This window comes from Hydra vulgaris, chromosome 03, assembly GCF_038396675.1.
Source record: "Hydra vulgaris chromosome 03, alternate assembly HydraT2T_AEP".
Classification (NCBI taxonomy): domain Eukaryota; kingdom Metazoa; phylum Cnidaria; class Hydrozoa; order Anthoathecata; family Hydridae; genus Hydra; species Hydra vulgaris.
Window position 1 is genome coordinate 39098765 of NC_088922.1, and position 24164 is coordinate 39122928.

The window sequence follows — 24164 nt, forward strand, 5'->3', positions numbered from 1 at the left end:
TGTCTTCATTAACGTTCGTACGATTTTTCCTGAAAGCAATTTTGTTTTTAGTTTCGCGTTTGCTTATTACCGCAACCAGGTGCTATCGTAGATTAATTAATTTGTTTTCTTTAAGTTTTCTTAATATATTACAATTTTAATATTATACGTTTCGATTACCACATCAATTTTTTCTCATCCAATATAGTAAGATGTCCTTTTTTTATTTATTCCGTATATTTTCATTGTTTATTATTGCAAATATTATTTATTATTATGTATGTTATTGTTGGACACAATGGTAACTAATATTTTATGTTGCTTTTAATTGTTTTTTACGTTATTGTGTATGATATATATATATATATATATATATATATATATATATATATATATATATATATATATATATATATATATATATATATATATATATATATATATATATATATATATATATATATATATATATATATATCCGGTACATCCACATTTTTTCTAAAATTACTGGTGTTGCACAAATTTTTATCTGATAATATATTTTCATTTTTATATTTACAATGCTATTATTAGTATATGATATATTTATAATTTCATTTTTTAAAAATTTGCATAGTTATTATTATGAGAAATTGACCATACTCAGTCACTCTTCATATACTATGGGGCGCAAAGAGCAAAATGAAAGAAAACAAATATCAGCCGCTAAAACTTGTCAATCTCTAGATGGATGGTGTACAAAAAAACAAACTAAAAATCATAATCAATCTCTCAATGAAAATGCACCAAATACTAATACCGAAATTTCTTAACAACATGATTCTATTGATAGTCCTCTCGCTAAAATATCTCGTACTACCAAACAATCAGATTCTGAACCTCTCGCTTTCACCAATGATGTTAGTAAAATATTGAATGCTACAATGAATTATGAAGAATTGAGTATGGCGATGAGGACACTCGATGATAGTCAAAAGTTCTTTCTCTTAAATAATCACTTCAAGCCACCTATAGAATATATTTTTACGTCACAATTTCTTCACAAATGTCAGCGTCAATTCAAGGCAAGATACTTGACGGATTACAAATGGATGGTCTACATTCCATTATTGAATGGCGCATACTGTATCCATTGTTCGGTAATGATTCCTATCTCCAAAAGACAGAATTTGGGAATATTCGTAAATAAACCATTTACCGCGTTTCATAAGTTAGACGAGAAGGCAAAACACCATCAAACAAAAATAAGCCACCGCGATGCAATGATTTTGTCAGAGACGTTTTGTAATTCAATCAAGAAGCCAAATGAAAAAATTGATACTCGTTTTGATGAAGAAAGAAAGATTAACATAGAAAGGAATCGACACATTGTAAAAACAATAGCTGAGGCAATCCTTTTCTGCGGAAGACAGTGCATTGCTCTGAGAGGTGATCAAGAAACATTGTTGGCATCTGATAATTCGATAAAATACAACCCGGGTAACTTTTTGGCAGCGCTCCAAATTGTTGCGAAACATGATGAAATCCTACATCAGCATCTTTCCCATATTGGTATCAGTAATCGAAATGCGAAATACACCTCTCCGTGTATTCAAAACGAAATTATAAGAATTATTGGATACGATACCATCCGTAGTGACTTAGTTAAAGAAATAAAAGCTGCTACGTTCTACAGTATTCTTGCAGACGACGTGACTAGCCATAATCGTGAGGAACTTGCATTTTGCATTAAATTTGTTGATCGAAACAAAGATATTCGTGAAAAATTTTTATCTTTTCTCCATTTTCCAAGAATCACCGGAGAAGTCATTGCTAGCACCATGATTCAATTTCTGCAAGACGTCAATCTCGATTTAAAAAAAATTGGTGGTCAAGGATACGATGGAGCTGCAAATATGTCCAGTGATAATGTAGGTGTTTAGAGAAAGATAAAGAATGAGTCTCCAAAGGCTGTATATATCCACTGTAGCGGACATTGCCTTAATCTTGTTATAGAAATACCATTGCCAAACTGAAGAACTGTTGTCTGTTTTTCTTTGCTAGTCCAAAGCGCGAGAGTCTTCTGCAATCAATCATCATAAAGGTATTACCAGACATTTCTAAACCCAGAAAAGGTCTCATTGACCTATGTAGAACAAGGTGGTCTTCACGGCATGACTCCTACAGACATTTTTATCAAGCATACTGTTACGTAATTATCGCTCTAGTATATATTTCATATGGTGCAAACAAAGATGCATGCGGAGAAGATTTCATAAATGTTACATGGGATACAACATCCAGAGACAATGCTAATTCACTGCTGACAAGTCTTACGTCTTTTGACTTTATTATAAGTTTCTTGACTATGTACTAATTCCTGTCACATTTGGAAGGAATAACTGTGAAATTACAAGGCCGCACTATGGATATTATCATGGCATACCATGAAATTGCTGAGGTGAAATATGTTTATAAAGACATTTTAAGAGACATGGACGAAGAATTTTCGCGTGTCTACACCCAAGCCGAACAAATAGGACGTTCTGTCAACACCGAACCAACAAAGCCAAGGACTGTTGGACGTCAAATAATGCGCAACAATGCTCCTGCGATTAATCCTGAAGAGTATTATCGACGAAATCTCGCCATTCCATTCCTTAACCACATAAGCTCAGAGTTGGAGAGTCAATTTTCTGACCTTTCTATCCTCTCCTCTAAACTGTTGGGGCATGTACTATCTACTCTCTGTGAAGAGGAAGGAGCATTTCATCAAAATGTTGTCGAATTTTATGCAGAAGACTTACCATCTGCTGATTTGTTTCCCCAAGAGTTGTTTCGATGGAAGCATCGTTTCCAAAACAAACCTCTGGAAGAATGTCCTTCAACTGCAGCGCAAGCATTAAAAGAATGCGACGAAGAGTTATTCCCAAACATTTTTACTCTTCTAAAAATTTATTGTTCAATCTCAGCGACCAGTTGCGAATGCGAACGCAGAGCTAGTGCATTGCGCAGGCTCCATACATATTCGAAAGCAAGTATGAAGCAAGAAAGACTTTCTGTACTTGCATTAATGCATATCCACTATGGTAAAGTCATCGACGTAGAGAAAATTGTTGATATATTTTCACAAAAATATCCTCGGCGTCTACAATTACGATCTGTTTTGACTGAAATTATTTTACTTCACACAAATTCGGTGTCGGTGCTTATTAAGCTTGTGTGTCATTATAAAGTTTATATTTGTGTATTATTTTGGAAGCATTATATTTGAAATGTTGTAAAAATGGTCCACTTTTTCAAATTTCGCACCCTCCCTCGAAAAATCCTGCGTACGGGCCTGCGACGTCTTTTAAAAAAAGGGGGTTAAACGGACAGGTCATGAACTTTTGGTGTTCAAGATAGGTAACTTCTAGAATTGCTACAGACTTTAAATTTTGTAGTAATAATGCTGGTGTCAAATAAGAATGTTTAATTAAAAAAATCGGGGTCTAGGAACAATATTAACCAGAAAATTCTGGTCCCACTGTCCCATATGTGGAAGAGATTTTTTAAACTAGATCAAAATTTATTGAAAAAATTAACTTATGTAAAGAAAATTTCATGTCATTTAAAAATGGCGACCAAGTAAAGTTCACAATCAACTCTATTTGGAAGGATATCAACTTTACAAGGTCATAACTTTTCAACGTTTAAATATTTTCTTACTACATAACAATTTTACACATAAAATTTAATCACGCTTATAATGGCCGAGATTTTTTTTTAAATATTCATTGTGCCTCCCTCTTGCTCCTTTTCATTCAAGTACTTTGACAAGTATTGAGACCCCAGTTAAAAGGTAAATATTAATAAATAAAAATAATACTTTAATTACGTTAAATAAACCTAAATTACTAAGTAACAATTTTACACATGAATTTTAGTCGCGTTCATAATAGTAGAGTTTTTTTTTAGAAAATAGTGCCCCCCCCCCCTCCTTCCATCCTCCATTCTATTCAAGTATTTGTACCTTGGGGCCCTAGTTTTTAAGTAATATTTTGCTAAACTCTAATCACCGTGTTATTTTGCTAAAAACATACTTTAAATTAGTATGAACATGCTTATCTTAAAGTTATATATCTTGAATATCAAAAAATCCTAAAGTTGCTCCTATGGTATATGTTAATTTGTTTTTCGATTAGAGAACAGTTTAAAAAACTCTCGTAAATATATATATATATATATATATATATGAATATTTATGAATAGATTCTGAGGCCTGTTTAGACCAAAAACCCAATCCTTCATTTGGTTTTGAACTTCCATAAAAAAAAGAAATTCACACGCCAAATTTGACATAGATCTCTTTGTACTCGTTAATAATTAATTCATATTCAGGTAACAAACCAGAACCAAGACATGCAGCTTTAACCGCTTTTAAATATTTAAAGAAATTAAATATAGAAATAATATGTTCATCATTTTCTAGTTTCGAAGATTTTATTAATTTTTCTAAAACGTGAGTATTTTTCAGTAGTTTTGAACATTTCCCACCTTTAAATTGACCACCATGCAGCTTAGGTCTTTCAAAATCTAAACTTTGGTTCCAATGATTCGCCGATAAAGTTGTATCTATGGATTAAAAATATTTTTCAAGGTAGTTGTAAATTCTGTTTGTATTTCCACTAAGTAGATGAATTTCCATTGGAGCAAGAATTTCAATAACCTTTGCGTCATCAGGTAGATCAACTAGTGGAAGGTTGACACAATTATTATGAAATGCAGCCGAAAGCTTTTTTTTTTATTTTATATCTTTACAGGAAGTTTTGTAAGCATTAGCTGATGAACGGATACTTCCCAGAGTTCTGAGCTCACCATGAATTTGAAAACCTTGCATTTTTTCTTTGCTATTATTACACCAAGGGCAAGAATGTGTTGATCCTGCACTTTCAATTCCAAAAATTATATCGGCCATTTTTATTTCAAAAGCACAAAAGTAATGTAATTTATTTAGTTTCAAAATATTGAGAATTTTTTCAAGATTCGAATGAGAATCAGCCACATTTTCTACTAAGCCAATAATAAACAATTTATTTACGCCTCCGTTTTTGTATTTTTCATTGCCTATTCCTTCTTCATAGCTAAACTTTTTTCTTTTTACTTTACTTTCTGCTTCTTTTTCAATAATATTTAAGCAAAGTTTTAGAAATCCCCCTTTAACGTCAATTTCAAACTTTAAAATATAATCCTTCGATGATTTTCTCTCTGTTATTACTTTCTCAACAAGTCCTTAAATGTTTTTACAATAAACCAGTTGTCTGGAATCTTTTTCAAATTTGATTTCTGTTATATCATAATATTCATTAAAAAACCCGTCCTCTTCACTTAATTTCTCTCTTACATTATTTTCAAATGGTGTTTTACCTTTCGCTGTAACTTTGATTTTAGTTCCCTCTTCCAAAATTTTTCGTACCATTACTTTTGAGCATTGAAGTTCCGCACCTCGTGTATATTAAAATGAAAAAATCAAAGTTTTCAGTTTTTATATTTCAGATTATTTACGTAAGGTTCTAAATTTTGAGTTTAAAATATTATATCAACAGTAACCCTACCTTTGTTCAGTTCCTCTGTTAAATTTTCTCTTCTCTTTGAGTGTGAGTGCAAGGGTGGGATAATCCTGGTCCAATAACAACCTTGCACTTTTTGCATATTTTTATTGGTCTAGGTGATGATATATTTACTCTACCCAGCTTGATTCTTCCTCTGTTATCAGATGTTGATCCTGGTGTAATTGTAGTTCGAGCACTTTCACAGATGTCACAAACACAGAACGATTGGTTTCTAGTGAGTATGCTAACTTTGACTTTTGAGAAGTCATACGGTTCACTCAGAATAATGTTTTTATCTTCTTTTTCTAGTCTTTCTAATGATTTTCTGCATATATTACAAATACCATTAGGAAAATGTTCCTTGCTTAAATCAAATGATTTTAAAAAGGACTTAAATATTCTATTCATGTCACAGTTCCTTCTTTAACTTCTATCATTCCTGATCCTTTTGAAAAACAAACTAAGCAGACTAAAACTCTATTATCCTAGTGAGATTTTTTGTAGTTTGGCATTTTTGATTTGAGCAATACTGAACTGTTTAAATTATTACAATTAACAGTAGATAAAATTTTTTTTCTTGCGGTATACCACAAGGGAGTACATTAGGCATAAGAATTATGGTTGATATTTTAAAAAATGTAATGTAAACGTTTTTACCGTTATTAACGTGTTATTTTTAATATATTTATAATTAACATATTAGTATTAACCTTCAAATTAAGGCCCCAAAGGTCCAAATACTTGAATAGAATGGAGGATGGAAGGAGGGGGGGGGGCACTATTTTCTAAAAAAAAACTCTACTATTATGAACGCGACTAAAATTCATGTGCAAAAATTGTTACTTAGTAATTTAGGTTTATTCGACGTAATTAAAGTATTATTTTTATTTATTAATATTTACCTTTTAACTGGGGTCTCAATACTTGTCAAAGTACTTGAATGAAAAGGAGCAAGAGGGAGGCACAATGAATATTTAAAAAAAAATCTCGGCCATTATAAGCGTGATTAAATTTTATGTGTAAAATTGTTATGTAGTAAGAAAATATTTAAACGTTGAAAAGTTATGACCTTGTAAAGTTGATATCCCTCCAAATAGAGTTGATTGTGAACTTTACTTGGTCGCCATTTTTAAATGACATGAAATTTTCTTTACATAAGTTAATTTTTTCAATAAATTTTGATCTAGTTTAAAAAATCTCTTCCACATATGGGACAGTGGGACCCGAATTTTCTGGTTAATATTGTTCCCAGACCCCGATTTTTTTAATTAAACTTTCTTATTTGACACTAGCATTATTACTGCAAAATTTAAAGTCTGTAGCATTTCTGGAAGTTACCTATCTTGAACACCAAAAGTTCATGACCTGTCCATTTAACCTCCTTTTTTTAAAAGACGTCGACAGAATATTTTTAAAATTTATATTATTATAGTAGAATGTTTCGTGGTTTCGAAGATGCAAATCGTTTCTGGTAGACATTTTTTTCGAATAAATTATTTCCGCTACGGTGTGCGTAAATTTATCTTGAATACTAAACTGTTGTTAATGTTTTTAAAATTAATCTAAGCTACCTGCGTTGTTGTGCTAAAGTTTTTTTGTGTTAGTCAGTGCAATTGCAGCGGATATGCATTTGGACAAATTATATTTTTGCATTTGTTGGTGTAACAGTCTAAGATTTACATATGGATCAAACTCATTTTGCGTTTATTAGCCTATAGAAGGTATACGGTTGGTATTGCATTGGAATGCAAGTAGCAAACACGTTGGTTAAAAAAAATTAATAATTTAATTTAAAAATTTACTTAAAGTTACCATTAAAAAATCTGAAACTTCTGAACAGTGGTGGATTGAGGTTTAGCGTTGTGTGTGTGTAGGGGGGAGAAAGATGGGTTAGCGGGGGGGATGGGGGAGGGAGGGATGGGGGGCTATGGGAATGATTAAGCGACGACAAGGGTCGGAGGTGGCACATTATCCCTAGAAATGGTTTTTCGAGAATCGCACTTGTGATAAATATATTTTATCAATGCTTTTATATGTCAATTATCATAACTATTAAGTACGTCCAAGACACTAAACAATCTAAAGTTTGAGTTTGCTAAGTTTACTTTGGTTACCAATTATTGTTAAAAAATTTAAAAATACATTTAAACAGTACATATTACTGAAAGCAAGCATTAAGAAAGAAATTTACTCTCCTGCTTGTTTACTCAAATTTTGTTCTGCTGTTGATTTTGTAGAGTATAGACAAGTTAGGAAAACATGATGTCATCTATTTCTCTATTAAGAATTGATGTGGGCTGTTCATTTATAGTTCAGTTGTCACTGCTGGAGATATTGATGCATACACACATTTGAAAGAGGGCCGACGCGAGTAGGTTTCAAGTGGGGTGGGTTGCTATTCGGATTTTACATTTTTTTTAGATTTTTTTTCTTCTCCTTTTCACAGTTGTTTTAGTACACCAAGTCATATTTGTTTTGATAGAACAAACTATGTTAAAAATCCATTGAATGTGTACATCTAGATTATAAGAGATATTTTTTTAGAACAAAACGTTTCTGTTTTGTTCTAAAAAATAGAAAAAATTTTCTGTCACAATTGCAGGCAAATTTGTAGATGGTTTGTTGTTGTATAGTTTTCTTTTTCCACTTAAATAAATTTGTAATGAGAAATTTATATTTTAGGGGGCGCCAGTTGACTGACTTAGGTAAGCGCAGGCCCCCCTTCCCCATCCCCCACCCCCCACGCCTTATGCTGAATCCGCTACTGCTCCTGAAGATCAAAGCGAAAAAATAAATATAAAAACCAAAACTTAAACAAAAAACAAACAATTGAAAGCAATACTATATTTATAAAATAAACAATGGGCACCAAAAATAGTGAAATTAATAATTACTGATTTAAAAAAAGCGAAGAAATTAAAAAAATAATAATAAAAAAGTAACAAAGATAAAGAAATGAAATAATTACTGATTAAGCAAAAAGAATAGATAAATGGACGGAAACAAAAAATATGAAGAATAAAAAGAAAAAACGGAGGTCTGAGAGCTCTTGATCCACAAAAAGTGAAGCTTTAGGACTAAAGTAAATTCTAAACTTTAAGACAAAAGTAAAGATAAGATAAAATTGATTTCAAAAAGGAACAAGGAACGTGCAAAAGACGCAATACATATGCATACCCACACATACACACACACACATACACACACTAAGTGTTGTTAAGTGTCTGGAGGTTTCTCTATTGGAGAAACACTTAACAACAAGGATTCATAAGCATGTTACAAGTGACAAACAATCTAATATTTATAAGCATTTAATTTCATCTGTTAATTGTAAAAACCTAAGTAACTATAATTGTTTTAAAATTTTGGATACTGCTCCTCACAAAAACAAATTGAAAATTAAAGAAGCACTTCATATTAAATGGAAAAACCTATCTTTAAGTAAACAAACTGTTCATTGTAATATAAATTTGTCAATCTAGTTGTGTTTTTTATTTACTTATAATTTTTTACAAAAGAGAGAGAATTATAAAAAAGTTTTTGTCAGACAACGCGCTTATGTTACTGAAGTTGTTAAGTCGCAGAGTTTCTGAAGTGCATTGCAGTGGTGCAGATCATACCATTGGCACCTTTTTTATATATATAAATCTTTCTAGATTATTTAAAATACAAAATAAAGCACTTTTGAAGATCTAGATATGTTATATACACAACATATATAAAGTTATTATATACTATAACAAACGAAAAGAAAGGAATTTTAGGAAAGAAAAAAGTATGGAAATGAACTTAAAAAAGCCGTCTTTTAAACGTCTTTTAAACATTTTGAAAGTCTTTTGAATGTTATAGACGTTTTTTTAACGTTCAAAAGGTGTCTTTTTTAGATCCTGTGTCCACTGGGTAGCCTAATAATAAAAACTTTGATTTGAGAAACACAACATTATATTTGAACAAAAGTAACCTAACAATTGGAACCAAACTTACTGTTACTGGAACAAAAGTAACCTAAAAATTGGTTCTAATTACCCTCTGGCCAAAAAAACATAATTTTAAAAAAATTGTTTTTTTACTTTATAGGATTATAATTCGTAATTAGATTTCAAACCGAAATATATTTGCCGCTTGAAAGATACGTCTATTCAAAATATATTTAAAAGATACGTCTTAAAAGATACGTCTATTCAAAATATATTAAAGAGATACGTCTATTCGAAATATATTTTGCCGCTCAAAAGATACGTCTATTCAAAGTTTACAACCCCTTATTTTAGATTGTTTGACAGTTTTAAAAAAAGAACAAAAAATATTTTTTAACTAAATAAACGCATATCATCTTACTTTAGTCTAAGTTAATTTTTAATTTAATTTTAAATTCGTTATCTAAGTTTTTTATATCATTATTTTAATTTAAACAGGAAGAAAAACAAAATTTAAAACTATTTGTAAAAGAATATAATGTGTTGTGAATTCGAACCCCAGCCGTCTTGCTCTAATTTTTCGAAATTTTTTCAAAAGTGATAATCTTTTAAAAACCTTCAAAAAATTAGAAAAATATATCTTACGTAATCAAAAAATATTAAAAAAGAAACGATTGATAGATCAATAAATAGTATGCACAGTTTATTTTTCTCTCAACTAACTCAACTTTTACTTTAATTTGGTTTTCAGATATGATCGAATCGTTTTTAAAAATTTTAATGGGCGGGTGAAATAAGCAAAGACATTGTAGTTATACCCTAGGGTAAAAAAAGAAGTAGCTCGTACTAAGCTAATACTAGCTAGTACTTATGACGTTATCCTCATATTTTATTCATCATAATAAATTAAGGGCGATAAATGTTTTAAAAAAAAATATAGACTTAACAAAAAAGGCGGTGGAGTCTGAACAGATGTTAAACTTCGATGAAATTGTATTGTATTTCAAATACTGACTTATGCAATAACGTCATAAAAATTTTTTTTTATTGATAATTTTTTTTTAAAATTAAAATAAAAATATTATTCGTAAAACGTATAAATGTGTAAAAAAGAGAAACGTTACAAAAAAGTTCTAGCTCTAACTAAAAAGATTATTGAAGGTTGACAACCCCAAAACATTACCTAGCCTGAATTAAATTTAAAAAAAAAGTGGGGAGGCCAGTGACCCCTGCCCCCCCTCCCGGTGTCATCGGCTCTGGATACCCATTTTTAAATTTGAATTACGAAAGTTGATGATTTTTTTTTAATAATGATTAAAAAAATACAGCACCTTAAAGTGGTTAAATTTCGTCGCTTTGGATTTGGAGATGATGAAAACTTTAAAATAATATCGAAAATTTAAAAGCCTCTACAAAAGTTAATGATGGAACATGGTACTTCTTTTAAGACCAACATTTCGTATCTTGTTCAATCATTTATCTAAATTCTGTAAAACAAAAAAAATTAGCTTTGGAGTTTATTCAAAGCAATAAGGAAGAAGAGTTCACTACCTCTTCAATACAGTTTTGTTAAGCCGCTTCAAGGTGTTCGCTTATTACTCTAAACATAAAATTAATCTAGTTAGGATATTAAGTTATTAATAATGGAAAACATCTTGTTTCTTTTAGTAATGTTAACAAAGCGTTTATATTTTTGTAAGTTACAAGTTAACTTCACGATATATGTTCATTTTATGGTTTAAAACATTACTATTTTGTGATTATTCACCCTTTAACAATTTAATAAAACAAAGTACCTTCTGTATTATTCATTTTTATTGTATAATTCAAAAGTTAGAGACAAAATAAATTGCCTGTAATTCTTAGTTGAAATTGACAGCAAATGTTTGTATAAAAACTTTGACGTAGCAAAAAAAAACAAAAAAAAAACAACCGAAAAACAATTAAAAATATTCAGTGCCATTTTGCCAAACTAAAATTTTATTGTGATATAGATTGTAAAGGGTTTCATGATATAATTCTGTGATCTTCTAGAAGTCCTGTCAATAATATATTCAACCTTGTACGCATTGTAAAAAAAAAAATAATAATAATAATAAAAGCAATAGTTATTTATTAAGAGATTTTTTATTTGGTGGGCTATATAAATAAAAAATAAATATACGATAGTCCATCAATACAAAATTCATGTTCATCTTGCATGATTGCAAAAATGGTAAAAATGATTGTTTTACTAAAAGCCGTTACTTCCTGTTTGACAGTTATTTGAAGCAAAAACCAAGCCGGTGATTGCGTCTTGAAGCTCTGAATAAATATAATTTAAACTAGCATAGTTCTGCAAAATCGATCAATTCTCAAAGAGAAAGTACACTACATAATCTAAGTGTAGGGAGGTGGTTTGGTAGTAGGCAAGACAAAAAACTTTTTAAAGTGATTGTTCACAAATTACGTCACGCGATAAGGGGAAATGTATATAAAAGTGTACATATATCAACTGCGGCTATTTAAATGACTTAAACTTTAGTAGACAAATGTAGACTCTACTGCGTTTTTGGCTTTTTTAGTCAATGATATAGCCGATACCATCGATGAAAAAATAATGAATAATAATATAATTAGTAAATAAAAATAATAACTATTAAATAACAACAATAGTTAATACGCATTAGTTTAAAACTATATAATGTTAATATTACCTGCACCGCGACACTAACTTATTGCTAAAGAAGTTATCTAAATTATATATTTATCAAAAGCTAAATACTTTCGGAGGTTATTTGGTTATGAGGGAGGAAGAGGGGGTTGCTGTTATCTAAAATTGTTCAAAATTGCGTGACGTAATTTATGGACGACCCCTGATATATTTTCATATTTTATTTTCGCATTCTTGAGTGTTACATTAAATCACTCATTAGCTTTTAACATAAAGCTTAGTTTTAAAGCTTATTCTTTGAACTAAAGAAGTTTAAACTTTTATAATCAAAATCTTAACGAGTAGGGGTACAGTGGATCGAGGGGCACAGTGAATAAGTGGCTTTTTCTCAAAGATTAAAACTTTTTTTTCATCTTGATAATGTAATCATATTATGTGCTCATATATCAGTCATCTTTATTTATAGTTGTTACCATATAATTTTTGACTACCGGTTTTTGGTAGGTAATTTTTGTTTATAGCTAACTAAACTAAATTTTCTTACCGTCCTTATGTTTGTTAAGGAGAATATGGTTGAAATAATTTCAAAAGCTGAAGTTTTTTATTCGGATTATTGATATTTATGCTTCCTTTTAGAAGTATAGCTTTTCTTTTAACAACACTCATGTCCCAAGAAATTAGACTTAAACTTAATTTTTTATGGTAGGGCACAGCGAATTGGGGTAAAGTGAATAGGATGATTCACTATGCCCAATTAATGATCTTAAAGATTATATTTATGTATTTTTATTTTTAAGTTATGAATAATAATATTTTAACATTTTTATAATTTTTGTTATCAACAAAATTCTTTTTTTTTATTAATCTAATTAAAAAAATTATGCCAAAAGTATAGTGTATAGTGTTTTTACTCCCTCAGCCTCAAAATTATTTGGCTGTGCCCCTATTCACTATCATTAACTCACGGCTGTGTTCATTTATTCACTGTGCCCCATTTATTCACTGTACTGGGATACAGTATATAATATAACACAACTCACTTTATACCTTTCTGTGAGCCGTTAGATAATAAATATTTGGGTTTTAGTGATTTATTATGATGAAGGACATATATCTCAATCCTTTCGCCTTGAAAAAAATAAATTACAATAACTTTTGCTCAATTTAAGAAATAAATAAATCCGATCCACTGTGCCCCAACACCCCCTACTTGAAAAACCTCGTCTTAGAGACGAATGAATGAAATTGAAGTTTTACGTGAAAATAAGTAGAATTTTTTGATTAAATCAAATGTTATTTGGATCTGGTATCTAATAACAGTTTTTTATTATTTATAAAAACTCGTTAAAAAAAATAATGCATTTAATTTACAAGATAATAATAAGAAAAAATAAAAATTTTTAAAAAATTTTTCAGCTTTCGTTTGACTAATGATTTGGTTCAGTTATTCATTTAATAAATAACCGAACCCTCGTCAAATAGTCTTAGAGGATTTCTGATGCAATAAAATTTTGAAAAAAAAAATTTACTTGACGCCGTTAATTTTAAAATGTTTTTTTTTAAACTTTATTTCTTAGTTCTCTAAACTAACCAAGTCTAACATATAGTATGTTATATATGTTAAGTTTAGTTAATTTAGATTAGATTGAGCTATCCTTTCCAAATTCTAAAGAGTTCAATATTACTATTTTAAAAATGTAGTAATGGCTGTTTGTTAAAATAATGTAAATTTCGATGAAATCATTGTTTAACGTTAAGATGATTGATAATGCCATTCAATACATCCTCCACTCTGTTATTTTGTGCTTCAATAGCCTTCATCCTTCTACGCAAGCTAAGAAGAGTTTCTTTGTGTTCTTTTTTGATATTTTTAATAGTATTCTAAAAACAAAAGTTAAATCAATAAATCAATGAAAAAAGTACACACAAACACACACACACACACTAACCACTGCTCTTTTTTGAGGTTTTCAGTTGAAGTTATTTTTACTACAGATTTCAAGAAGGTTGCCATAAAATAGAAAGTGTTAAAAACAGTTTTAAAAACCGCTTTTATTTATTGACACTTTAATTAACACTTTTCGTTTTTTTTTTCAGTTGAAATCTTGATCTATATCTTTTGAGCGTTAAAATATATTTTAGTAAAATTTGTTTAGTAAAATGTAATTTCAAATTATATGGCCCTATTTAAGGTGAAACTTTAAACCAGGGGTTACTGGAGGCATATTTTAAGGGTTCTTTTGTTCATGCATTCTACTAGAACTAATTTTTGCAAAACCGTTTATTACCGTTTTAGCGAACGCTCAAAAAAAACTTGAAGTTTTTCCTATGCTTGGCAGAAATTTATTTGGAATGAAAAAAGATGTTCTGCCTCCACTGACACACAAAACATGCATAAACCTCAAAGTTAGGATGTAAAAAAAGAGTGAAAGGTATACTAAAGCAAGAGTTAAACCTAACAAATCATGAGCTCAATTCTTTATCCTTCAAATACTTCACAATCAAAAAATGGACTTCCAATTGAAAATTGGTTAAAATCAATTCTTATGAAAAACCTTAGAATGATTTTTTGTGCCTCTAAATCTACTAGCAGAGCAGCAGTAATACACTGTTAAAAATTTCCGTTAAAAAACGGGAAAATATTATGTTACTTGCAAGGAAAGTATCCGTATATGTATGGATGCACGGATGCAATATGTACGGAAATTTTCCTTTTTCTGCGGCTAAATTTTCAAATACGGAAATTTCCGTTGTATTAATAACTGCAGTTATATGTAACATGTTAAACCGCCACAAGTGATGATTTTTCAAACTTATCTTTGTGTACACAGTTAGCTTCAAAAAAATATAGAAATATTTATAAGAGTTGACAATTGCATCTTCTTCGATTATTTGCTGAAAAATTTGTAATGCTTTTATCAAAAGTTGGATTTCGCTATAGATATAATATTTATAATATAATTTTTTATAAAATATAATAACATTATATATTATTTTATATATATATATATATATATTTATATATGTATATATATATATATATATATACATATATATATATTTATATATATATATATATATATATATTATATATATATATATATATATATATATATATATAGCATGTGTATAATACAATATATATTATATATCTTTATAATACAGAGAGTGAGATTATACATAGACTATATTATACATATATTTATATATATACAGTGGGCAAAATAATTGTCCGTACATTAATGAAAAATAAGGTTTTTTGAAAAAAGCTCTAAAACTTTAAATGATAGAAAAAAATAAATTAAACCAATAGATAGCGCACAAGAAAACAAATAAAAACGCCGAAAAAATGCCGTAGAAGTATCAAAAGAGCTGGAAAATGAATAATATTAAATTATCGCCACAAACAATTAGGAACAGACTGCATGAAGCCAATATTTTTGCACGGACGCCTCGGAGAAAACCATTCATCAGCATAGTGAACAAGAGAAAACGGTTGCAGTGGGCAAAGGAAAGGAAAAAAACATGTTCTGAAGGATGATACATTCTGGAATATGATTATTTGGTCAGACGAGAGTAAATTTAATTTATATGGAGCTGATGGTGGTGCAAAAGTTTATAGAAGAGTCGGAGAAGAATATAATGTGAAGTGTTTGAAGGCAACATTTAAATTTTGTAGTGGAAATGTTACGGTTTGGGGCTGCATGAGTGGGTCCGGTGTTGGCAAAATTGAATTTATTGATGAGAAAATGGATCAACACTTATACAGATCCATATTAGAACGGAATTTGGTGGCTTCGGCAGGAAAATTAGGACTTGGAACGGAATTTATATTCCAACATGACAACGATCCAAAGCACAAAGCTGGATCTGTAACCAGATATCTTGCTGCAAATGGCATTAACGTGTTGGATTGGGTTGTATAATCGCCTGATTTGAACCCTATAGATCATTTATGGTCGGTGGTGGAAAAAAGAATGAAAGATCGAGCTCCAAAGAATAAAAACGAGCTCAAAGAATTTGTTTTAGATGTTTGGTCATCAATTAATCAAGAAATTACGTCTAAACTCGTCTCATCAATGAAAAATCGTTGTAGAGCAGTTATTGAAGCTGATGGTGGTCCAACAAGATATTAATTTAATTTTAACTAATTTTAATTTAAAAATTAACATAGTGTACGGACAATTTTTTTGTTTAAACTTTTAACTCTTTTCAAACAAACTTATATCACTTTTCATATATTGATATATTTTTAACTAATACACTAAAAATTACTTTAATATTATTATATTTCTTTAAAAACTCTTAATTACAACTAAATACTTTTAAATGTTGTTTTGATCAAATATAGATACTTTTCATTAATATACGAACAATTATTTTGCCAACTGTATATATATATATATATATATATATATATATATATATATATATATATATATATATATATATATATATATATATATATATATATATATATACTGATGTATTATCAACTCCAGGGATATTAAATTATTTCTAATTATTTTGTGTTTAGCAAAAATAATAGTAATAAAGAGAGATATAGTAATTTTGTAAACATTTTTAGCTTAAGCAAGAAAAAGTTAATTCTTAAACATTCTTAGAACGAAATGTTATTCATAATTTTTTTTTTAGCGACGATTAAAGACCAGATGAGTAAAAGCTATTAATTTTCTATTATAAATTATTCATTTTTTACTATATTATAATATATAACAAAGGTATATAAAATTAGTAACATAACTTAGTATAAAAAATTTTATTTTTAAAATGGTTTTATAATAAATAAAAATTAATTTTTATTAAAGATAAGAATTTGAATTGTTAAAATGTTTATTAGAATGAATAATTGTTATTAGAATTAAAATAGAGTTTTACACTTTTTCTTAATTTATTTGCTGCTCAAAAAATCATTGTATTATTTGGTCGGTAAATTTAGTAATTGATTATTAGAATTTGATTTTAAATAAGTTCTAAAGATTTTTATTTACTTAATAATATAAAAAAATCTAATTTTCTAATTTTAATTTAAATCTAATTTAGTACTGACGCCAACAATGGCAAAAAATTGGCCTTGGCTAAATTAGTCATATAGAGTAACAACTTTAAGGTTGTTAACAAAATTAAACCAATCATTGCACACAATGAGTTTCTTTTATAATTTATTACTTTATTAAATATTAAAATGTTTCCGTACTCAAAAACTTATGTATATTTATTTTTATTTTTAGTTGATTCGAAATGGATAAGAAAGGAATTACTGTATTTTTTTGTATTTGGGTTGATTTATTTATATTTTACGAAACCAATATATATATTAGATAAAAATAAATTTTTATGTATATCTATAATGTAAATGTATATAGGATTATGTAATATAGTTATATTTTTATGCGCTAATACTTTATTAAAACTTTAATTTTTTTTTCGAAGTTGTTTATTTACAAATTGATTATTTATTGATGTATTTGCTGTTAAAATGAAATCACAGAAAATTTAATATTTTTATGTAAATCAAAGATAATTTGTTTTAGATAACATTTTCGCTAACATACAATCTATTTTATATTTAAAATGTTCACTTTTTCATATTAATAAATGTATTAATAAACATAAAATGTTCATAATTTTCATATGAATAACATTCCGAAAACATTTACGAAAACTATACGGCAGTTGAGTTGCCACAATTTTTCTGTATAACGAGAAAAACGCAATGATTTTCAACGGAAATTACAGTTTTTGTACGGAAAATTTCCGGCAACTACGATGACAAAACCTCCTGTTATTTAACGGAAATTAATGGAAATAACCCGTTGTATTTAAACAGAAATATCCGTTTATTTACGGAAACTTCCGTTTACATGTGATGGGTTTTTCCGTAAAATAACATCATAGCTGCCGGAAATTTTCCATACAAAACCCAATATTTTTTTAACAGTGTAGTTTTAAAAGAAAAAACTTTCGCAATTTTCAAGAAAGAAACATGCTACTATGAAAAGATACTTTTTCAATGTCAGTAAAACAAATTTTGATTCAAATCCAACCTTTAAGAGAGTTCTTTTATGGAAAGACTCAAAACAGTTAAAAGAATTTATTCATTAAAATCTAAAAAAAAATATTACTCTCTGCTATTGCTTTGGGTCTATGTTATCAAAATATCCCTGGTTATTTTAAAAAAAAAGTTTACTGGGTTTGAAGTTTTTGCATATGTTTCTAAAAATGTAAATTTTAAAAAGGCAATTTTCTATTAACTCAAATCAAATCCGAATGGGGAATCAAAGTTTTTTTTTTTAATTATATTCAGAGAATTGACAAAGAATTGAAAAGTAATGCACCTGTTTTCATATTTATAGGTAATTACCTGTAGTTTTTAATTAACTTTACTGCTCATTATTTAAAGGATGTAAGGATTAAAGAATTCACAGTTTCTTTTCCTCAAAATTGCACTCACATTCTCTAAATGTGATTTAGGATCATTTAGGACGAAGTTTAAAAATAGGATGGAAGAAGGAAGTTAATGATTGATGAGAAAAACTGTTGGCAGGAGGTTATTGAGATTCGATTGATAAAAATAGAAATAGTAAACAAACATTTTATTTACAACAATATGAAAATTGAAAAAATTTTTTTTTTCGTTCTTGTAGAAAAAGAAGTAAATAAGTAATTATCATAACAGGATAAGTGTTTTCAAAAAATGACAGAGAAGAAAGAAGGTTTTTCTTAACGTCCTTCAAGAAAATACAAAACACAACCCATTTAAAAAAATAAAAAATCAACAAAACAGCTTTCTTACTTCAGTTATTATGGTCTCACTTCTAACAAATTAAATCCTAACAAATCTGCAAACAATTTATTTAAGAAAGCAAAGAGATGAGTTAATGAGCAAGAAAACAAAAAAAGGAGAGAGAATTCTGAATTACTGAATAATTGTTTTAATTTTATATTTACTTTTTTGAAGATAAAAAAAAAGTTATATAACTTTTTTTATAATTTAATGCTTTAATTCTAAATAAATGAATTTTATTTTTAAATATTATAAATAAAATTGATTTTTGAGGTGAATAAAAATGATAAATTCAAGAAAGAGCTAAATAGCTTTTTCTTAAATTATCATCATCAACTGTCATAACATCAAGGCAAAATCGTTTTTTATTTTAGGCTCATATTTTAACATTCAATTTAAAAATTTAACTCTGAAACTAACTTAAATAATTTTAATATTAAAAGTAAATATAAACCATACAAACCTTTTTTTTTATGTTAGTAGCTGGAGATTCAAATGACCAAAAAGACCAAAAACTCCACGACTTATGTACATTAGGAAAAATTGATTCTTCCATTTTGACAAGTCGCTTTTGAACTGCAATGGGTAATGCTTTTTCAACATCTAATGTTAAGTCCACCTTAAAAACAACTTTATGTTTCAATAAGTATCAGTAAAATAAATATCTATGAAAACCAATAAATATTTATAAAAAAAATAAATTAATTACACCATGTTATAAAGACAATAACTGAATAGCATTTTGTCATGCATTAAATGGCGTGGGACACATTAGGCATCATTATTACAATACTTTATGTTATAGGATGTTTATTTTACTATTAATTAGTTATCTTTATAGCCAACCTATGAAATAAATCTGAACGAAAATAAACTTATATAAAGAAACCATTTATCAAAATAAATCATCATTTTCATTCAATGTCCTTCATTTACTTTTCTCAATTATTTGGTAAGCGTTTAATTAAACTGAACCTACATTTCTGTAAATATTGAAATGCATTTATAACTGTGTTGCATCCCATCGTAGTAAATAAAATAATAGCTTTTCAGATTTTAAATGGAAATTTTTACTGACTCTATTTACTGACTGAGTTAATGTGTGTCAGTGCTGTTGGCAGCAACTTGTTCAAGAAATAGCTCATCCGAATCCCTGAACTTTTCAAAATGCATGGAACACCAAAGTAGGCATTGATGAAGGAAGTGAAACTTTATGGTGGCCATTCTAAAACATTTATTTTATTTTCCTTAAGCCAAGATTTTACATACCTCACAGTATGCTTTGTGTCATTGTTGTGAAGCACAACAATGATCCAAAACATACTGCAAGGTCTGTAAAATATGTTGATAATAGTTATGCTTGATTTTCGAATTTTAACAATACAAACTTTTTTAGCTATTTTAAATTCACAAGATATAATAACTTTTTAGTTAACACTTTTTGCAGTAATAAATCCAAATTGGATCCAAATATTATCCAGGCGTTTATAAGTTAGAGCATTTGTGTAAGTTAGATGAAACAAGAAAGAAAATATCTTTAAGTGTTAATGAAGATAAATATACTTAAACCATGACAATGGTTACCATTTCTTTTAAACTAAATAAGTCTGAATGTATAATGTTGCATTGACATCATTTTTGTTTATATTTATATGTAATTGTAATAACAATTTTTATCAGTTTGATAATGACTTATATAAACCAAAACATTGCAACAATAATACAACAATAGAAAATAAATAGAATGTTACCAAATAAGATGTTAATTTAATTTTTTAATATATATGTATATATATATATATATATATATATATATATATATATATAGTCTTGCATGGTAGCCGAAAAGTTTCTTCCGTTAACTTAAGTTTTAAAGAGACCGCTAATAAACCAGACCAGAGAAAGTTTAAAAGCTTGAATAAAGTTTCTTTTTTTAAATGATAGATTGCTTGCCCTCCAACCTCAGTCGATGTAGTGGCACTTCCTAGTAGCAGCAGGGTATAAGATAGTCGATGCAGCAGCATATCCTTGTAGCAGCAGGCTATAAGATAGTCAATGTAGCAGTACTCCCTTGTAGCAGGAGGCTATAAGATAGTCAATGTAGCGACACTCTGTACTTTTTTTAAAAATATGTTTCAAAAAAATAAAAGCAATATTATGCTTAATTGTTGAAGTCATTAAAATTTTGTTAAAGAAAACTTGCTTTTACCATAAAAGTATCTTTCTACAAGATAAAGATATATATATATATATATATATATATATATATATATATATATATATATATATATATATATATATATATATATATCAGCAATGGCCAGAGTTTTTGATGCAAGAGCCGCATATAAATACTGATGTGTACCAATAATAATAATTGGTAAATATCAATTTAGATTTTTTATACAGCAACATTAAGATTTTTTTAAATGGAAACTTTAAAAAAAAAAAATTATTTTAATGTATTTGATTAATACTTGCTTTTATTTGAATTGAACTTGCTTATAACCACTTAATAGCATAAGTTACTAAAAGCTACAAAATACCAAATAAATAAATCACTACAAATTAAAACAAATTTTTCAATGAACTTAAATTAAGTTCAAATTACTCTTATTTTTAGAATCAAAAAATAACTTTTTCATCATTCAGCAAAAAATTATAACATCAATTGTTTGTAAAAGACCATCAGAAAACCCTTCTTGCATAATTACTTGCATAATTTACTATACATTTATTAGGCACTAAGATTTTGAACACTACTGGTAAGTTTTTTAAAATCTGGCTTCAAGCTTGTAGTTGATATTCTAACAAGAGCAACTCTAACAAATATTCACTAGTTAGATTAGCACAATACAATATATAATTTAATAGTCGAAAATAAAGATGTATATAACATGTATAACATGTATATGTTGAACCAAAAATTGTAATGAGTTTTATACAAATCCTTTTTAGCTGAGGATAATTAATTTAAGGAACTATTTTCCAAAAATCCAATAAAGTTAGTGTTTTATGTAGCATTTTGAAAATTTCCATTTCAAATTGTTTCTTCAAACATGTTTCCTGGAATTGGACAGCCATCACTAAAAGTATCAATTAAAAAAGGATTTACTAAAAATGCTAATGATAATTTAAAAGCATGTGATTTAATCTTATGATCATCATACTGAATCAAAGAATTAAGATTATGAATCATCTTCATTTGAGGAAAATGATTAAATAAGATCTTTATGAAACAGACCAATTTTATTTTGAAAACTAAATATAGTCTGAGCAAGATTAGAAATATTTTTTTCTTTTCCCTATAGTGACAAATTCAGATTTTGTAAATGTTACATCAGTTAAAAATAAAAAATCTCTCAAAAAATTCACATTGCCAAAGACTTCAAATGTCTTTTGCTTTTCAAGCAAAAAAGATTTAATTGGTTCTAATGATTCCACATTAAAAATGTCGCTATTGAAAGCTACCTTATAGCACAGTAAAATGACAAGTCACTTGGTTTGTCAGCAAGATCCAATCCATTAATGAAATTTTTAAACTGTCTGTGATATTTTTGCATTAGATGGAATATAATTTAATATTAATCTCAAGCACTGATTTAAAAACAATTGGAAAATTAAATGTTTTGCCGCTAAATGTTTTTGATCAATCACACAATGAACTGGGATAAACTCTGGATACGTAGGATCACTTTTTAGAGAACCAATAAGCCCTACATGTTTTCCAACTATTGCTGTTGCATCACCTGTAGCAACACTAACAACCTTGTTCATAGGAGCACTGGTTTTTTTAGCTCTACCAAACCTAGCAACTCTTCTTTCACAAGTACATCTGATGTTACATATATAACAAATACTGCCATTTGAGGTTTATCTTGAATATCTGTTGATTCATCCAATACTAATCTGAATGCTTCACGATTTTTTTAAGTTATTTAATAATTATAAACCAATTTACAGATAGAACTATGTCGGTAAATTTTGGTTTGATTTTTACTGTGTGAAAAAGATTATGATTTTACAAAAAATCACAAGCAAGGAATCCAGTCAGTTGAAAGGTTTTCAACTGATGTGAGAAATTACCATAAAATCAATTTTAAATACTTAGTAAATATTTAAAAATGCTTTTCAATTACACTGGATGAGAAGATTACTTTGAAAAACGGTTCATAAACACTATTATTCATCAAAAAGGCACTTGAATCTGGGCTTGAGACAAATTTATGGATCTCTGCTGGCTGAAAAAAGCTGCAGCAGTTGTCACAAAAAAATCTAACTAAGTGTTCAAATGTGGGTTGAACATTTGGGAAAGCATTGTCTGCTCAGTTACGGATGGAGCTTAAATTTGGAAAGCTGGTTCTAACTTAGCATCAAATGTGTTACACCCATGGAGTACAGTTCAAGAAGTGCTGTACAAGAAGCCTTTTCCAAAAAATTGATAATAATACTGTAAATAACAAGTGACAAAGATGAATGTAGCAAAGACAAATCTGAACCTGACACAGGTCTTGGTAACCATCAGTCAATGCCAATTGTTTTGGAAACGTCAGTATTTTACTTTTGTGCTTCTATATTGTATGCAAAAATATAATTATTCCATAAACAAAAATGCATGTATAAGCCTAAGTTGTTATATAAGCATACCTGCAACCACTAAACCTTTAAATATTTTTTGAACAGATTTTTATCAGGGGCTCCTTACATTTTTAGTGTCTTTTTATAAATCAGAAAACCAATCCTAGGAAAAAAAAGTTTTATAGAATTTTTATAGAATCTCTGTTAATTTCTATAGAAACTTATATAAAACTTTTATTTCTATAGAAAAAAAAAATTTATTCTATAGAAATTAATAGACATTCCATAGAAATTCTATAGGCCAAATACTTGAAAAGTTTATAGAAATTTTATAGAACTTTTTTTCCTGGGATTATATGACTTATAAATCCCAACTATACAAAGTTACAAATAAGTTAAAAATCAAGAGCGGTAAATGTAAAACAAATATAAAAAATTTCTGCAAGATTTTCCTACTTTTGATATTTTTATTTTGCAAAATTTACAAACTACTTTTAAACTTTTATTTTTATTTATATCAAAAAAGTCTATTATACTTTTAGTTGCTTTGCTCATTGTTTATTCATATCTTATTTAATTTTATTTCTCATTATATATTATATTTATAAATTTATTATATATATATATATATATATATATATATATATATATATATATAT

At 28.1% G+C, this 24164-nt stretch overlaps 2 protein-coding genes and 1 pseudogene across 2 annotated transcripts in view; 2 read left to right on the top strand and 1 right to left on the bottom strand.

Moving 5' to 3' along the window:
• Positions 1–7: 7 nt before the first annotated feature.
• LOC136078136 (zinc finger MYM-type protein 1-like) lies at positions 8–3245 on the top strand. The gene is made up of 2 exons (XM_065793159.1): positions 8–186; positions 596–3245. Exon 2 carries the CDS (start codon positions 903–905, stop codon positions 1899–1901), a length of 999 nt encoding a protein of 332 aa, XP_065649231.1. The 5' UTR covers positions 8–186; positions 596–902; the 3' UTR covers positions 1902–3245.
• Positions 2384–3245, top strand: LOC136078137 (52 kDa repressor of the inhibitor of the protein kinase-like; annotated as a pseudogene).
• Positions 3246–13648: 10403 nt separating this feature from the next.
• The window catches only part of LOC100203950 (transient receptor potential cation channel subfamily A member 1 homolog), a 69728-nt gene continuing 59212 nt past the window's right edge, over positions 13649–24164 (bottom strand). Inside the window, exons 19-20 of the mRNA XM_065793160.1 lie at positions 19391–19546; positions 13649–14000 (exon numbers count right to left, since the gene is read on the bottom strand). Of these exons, the coding sequence (XP_065649232.1) occupies positions 13860–14000; positions 19391–19546 (297 nt within the window). The 3' untranslated portion in view covers positions 13649–13859. The remainder of the gene's footprint in view (positions 14001–19390; positions 19547–24164) is intronic.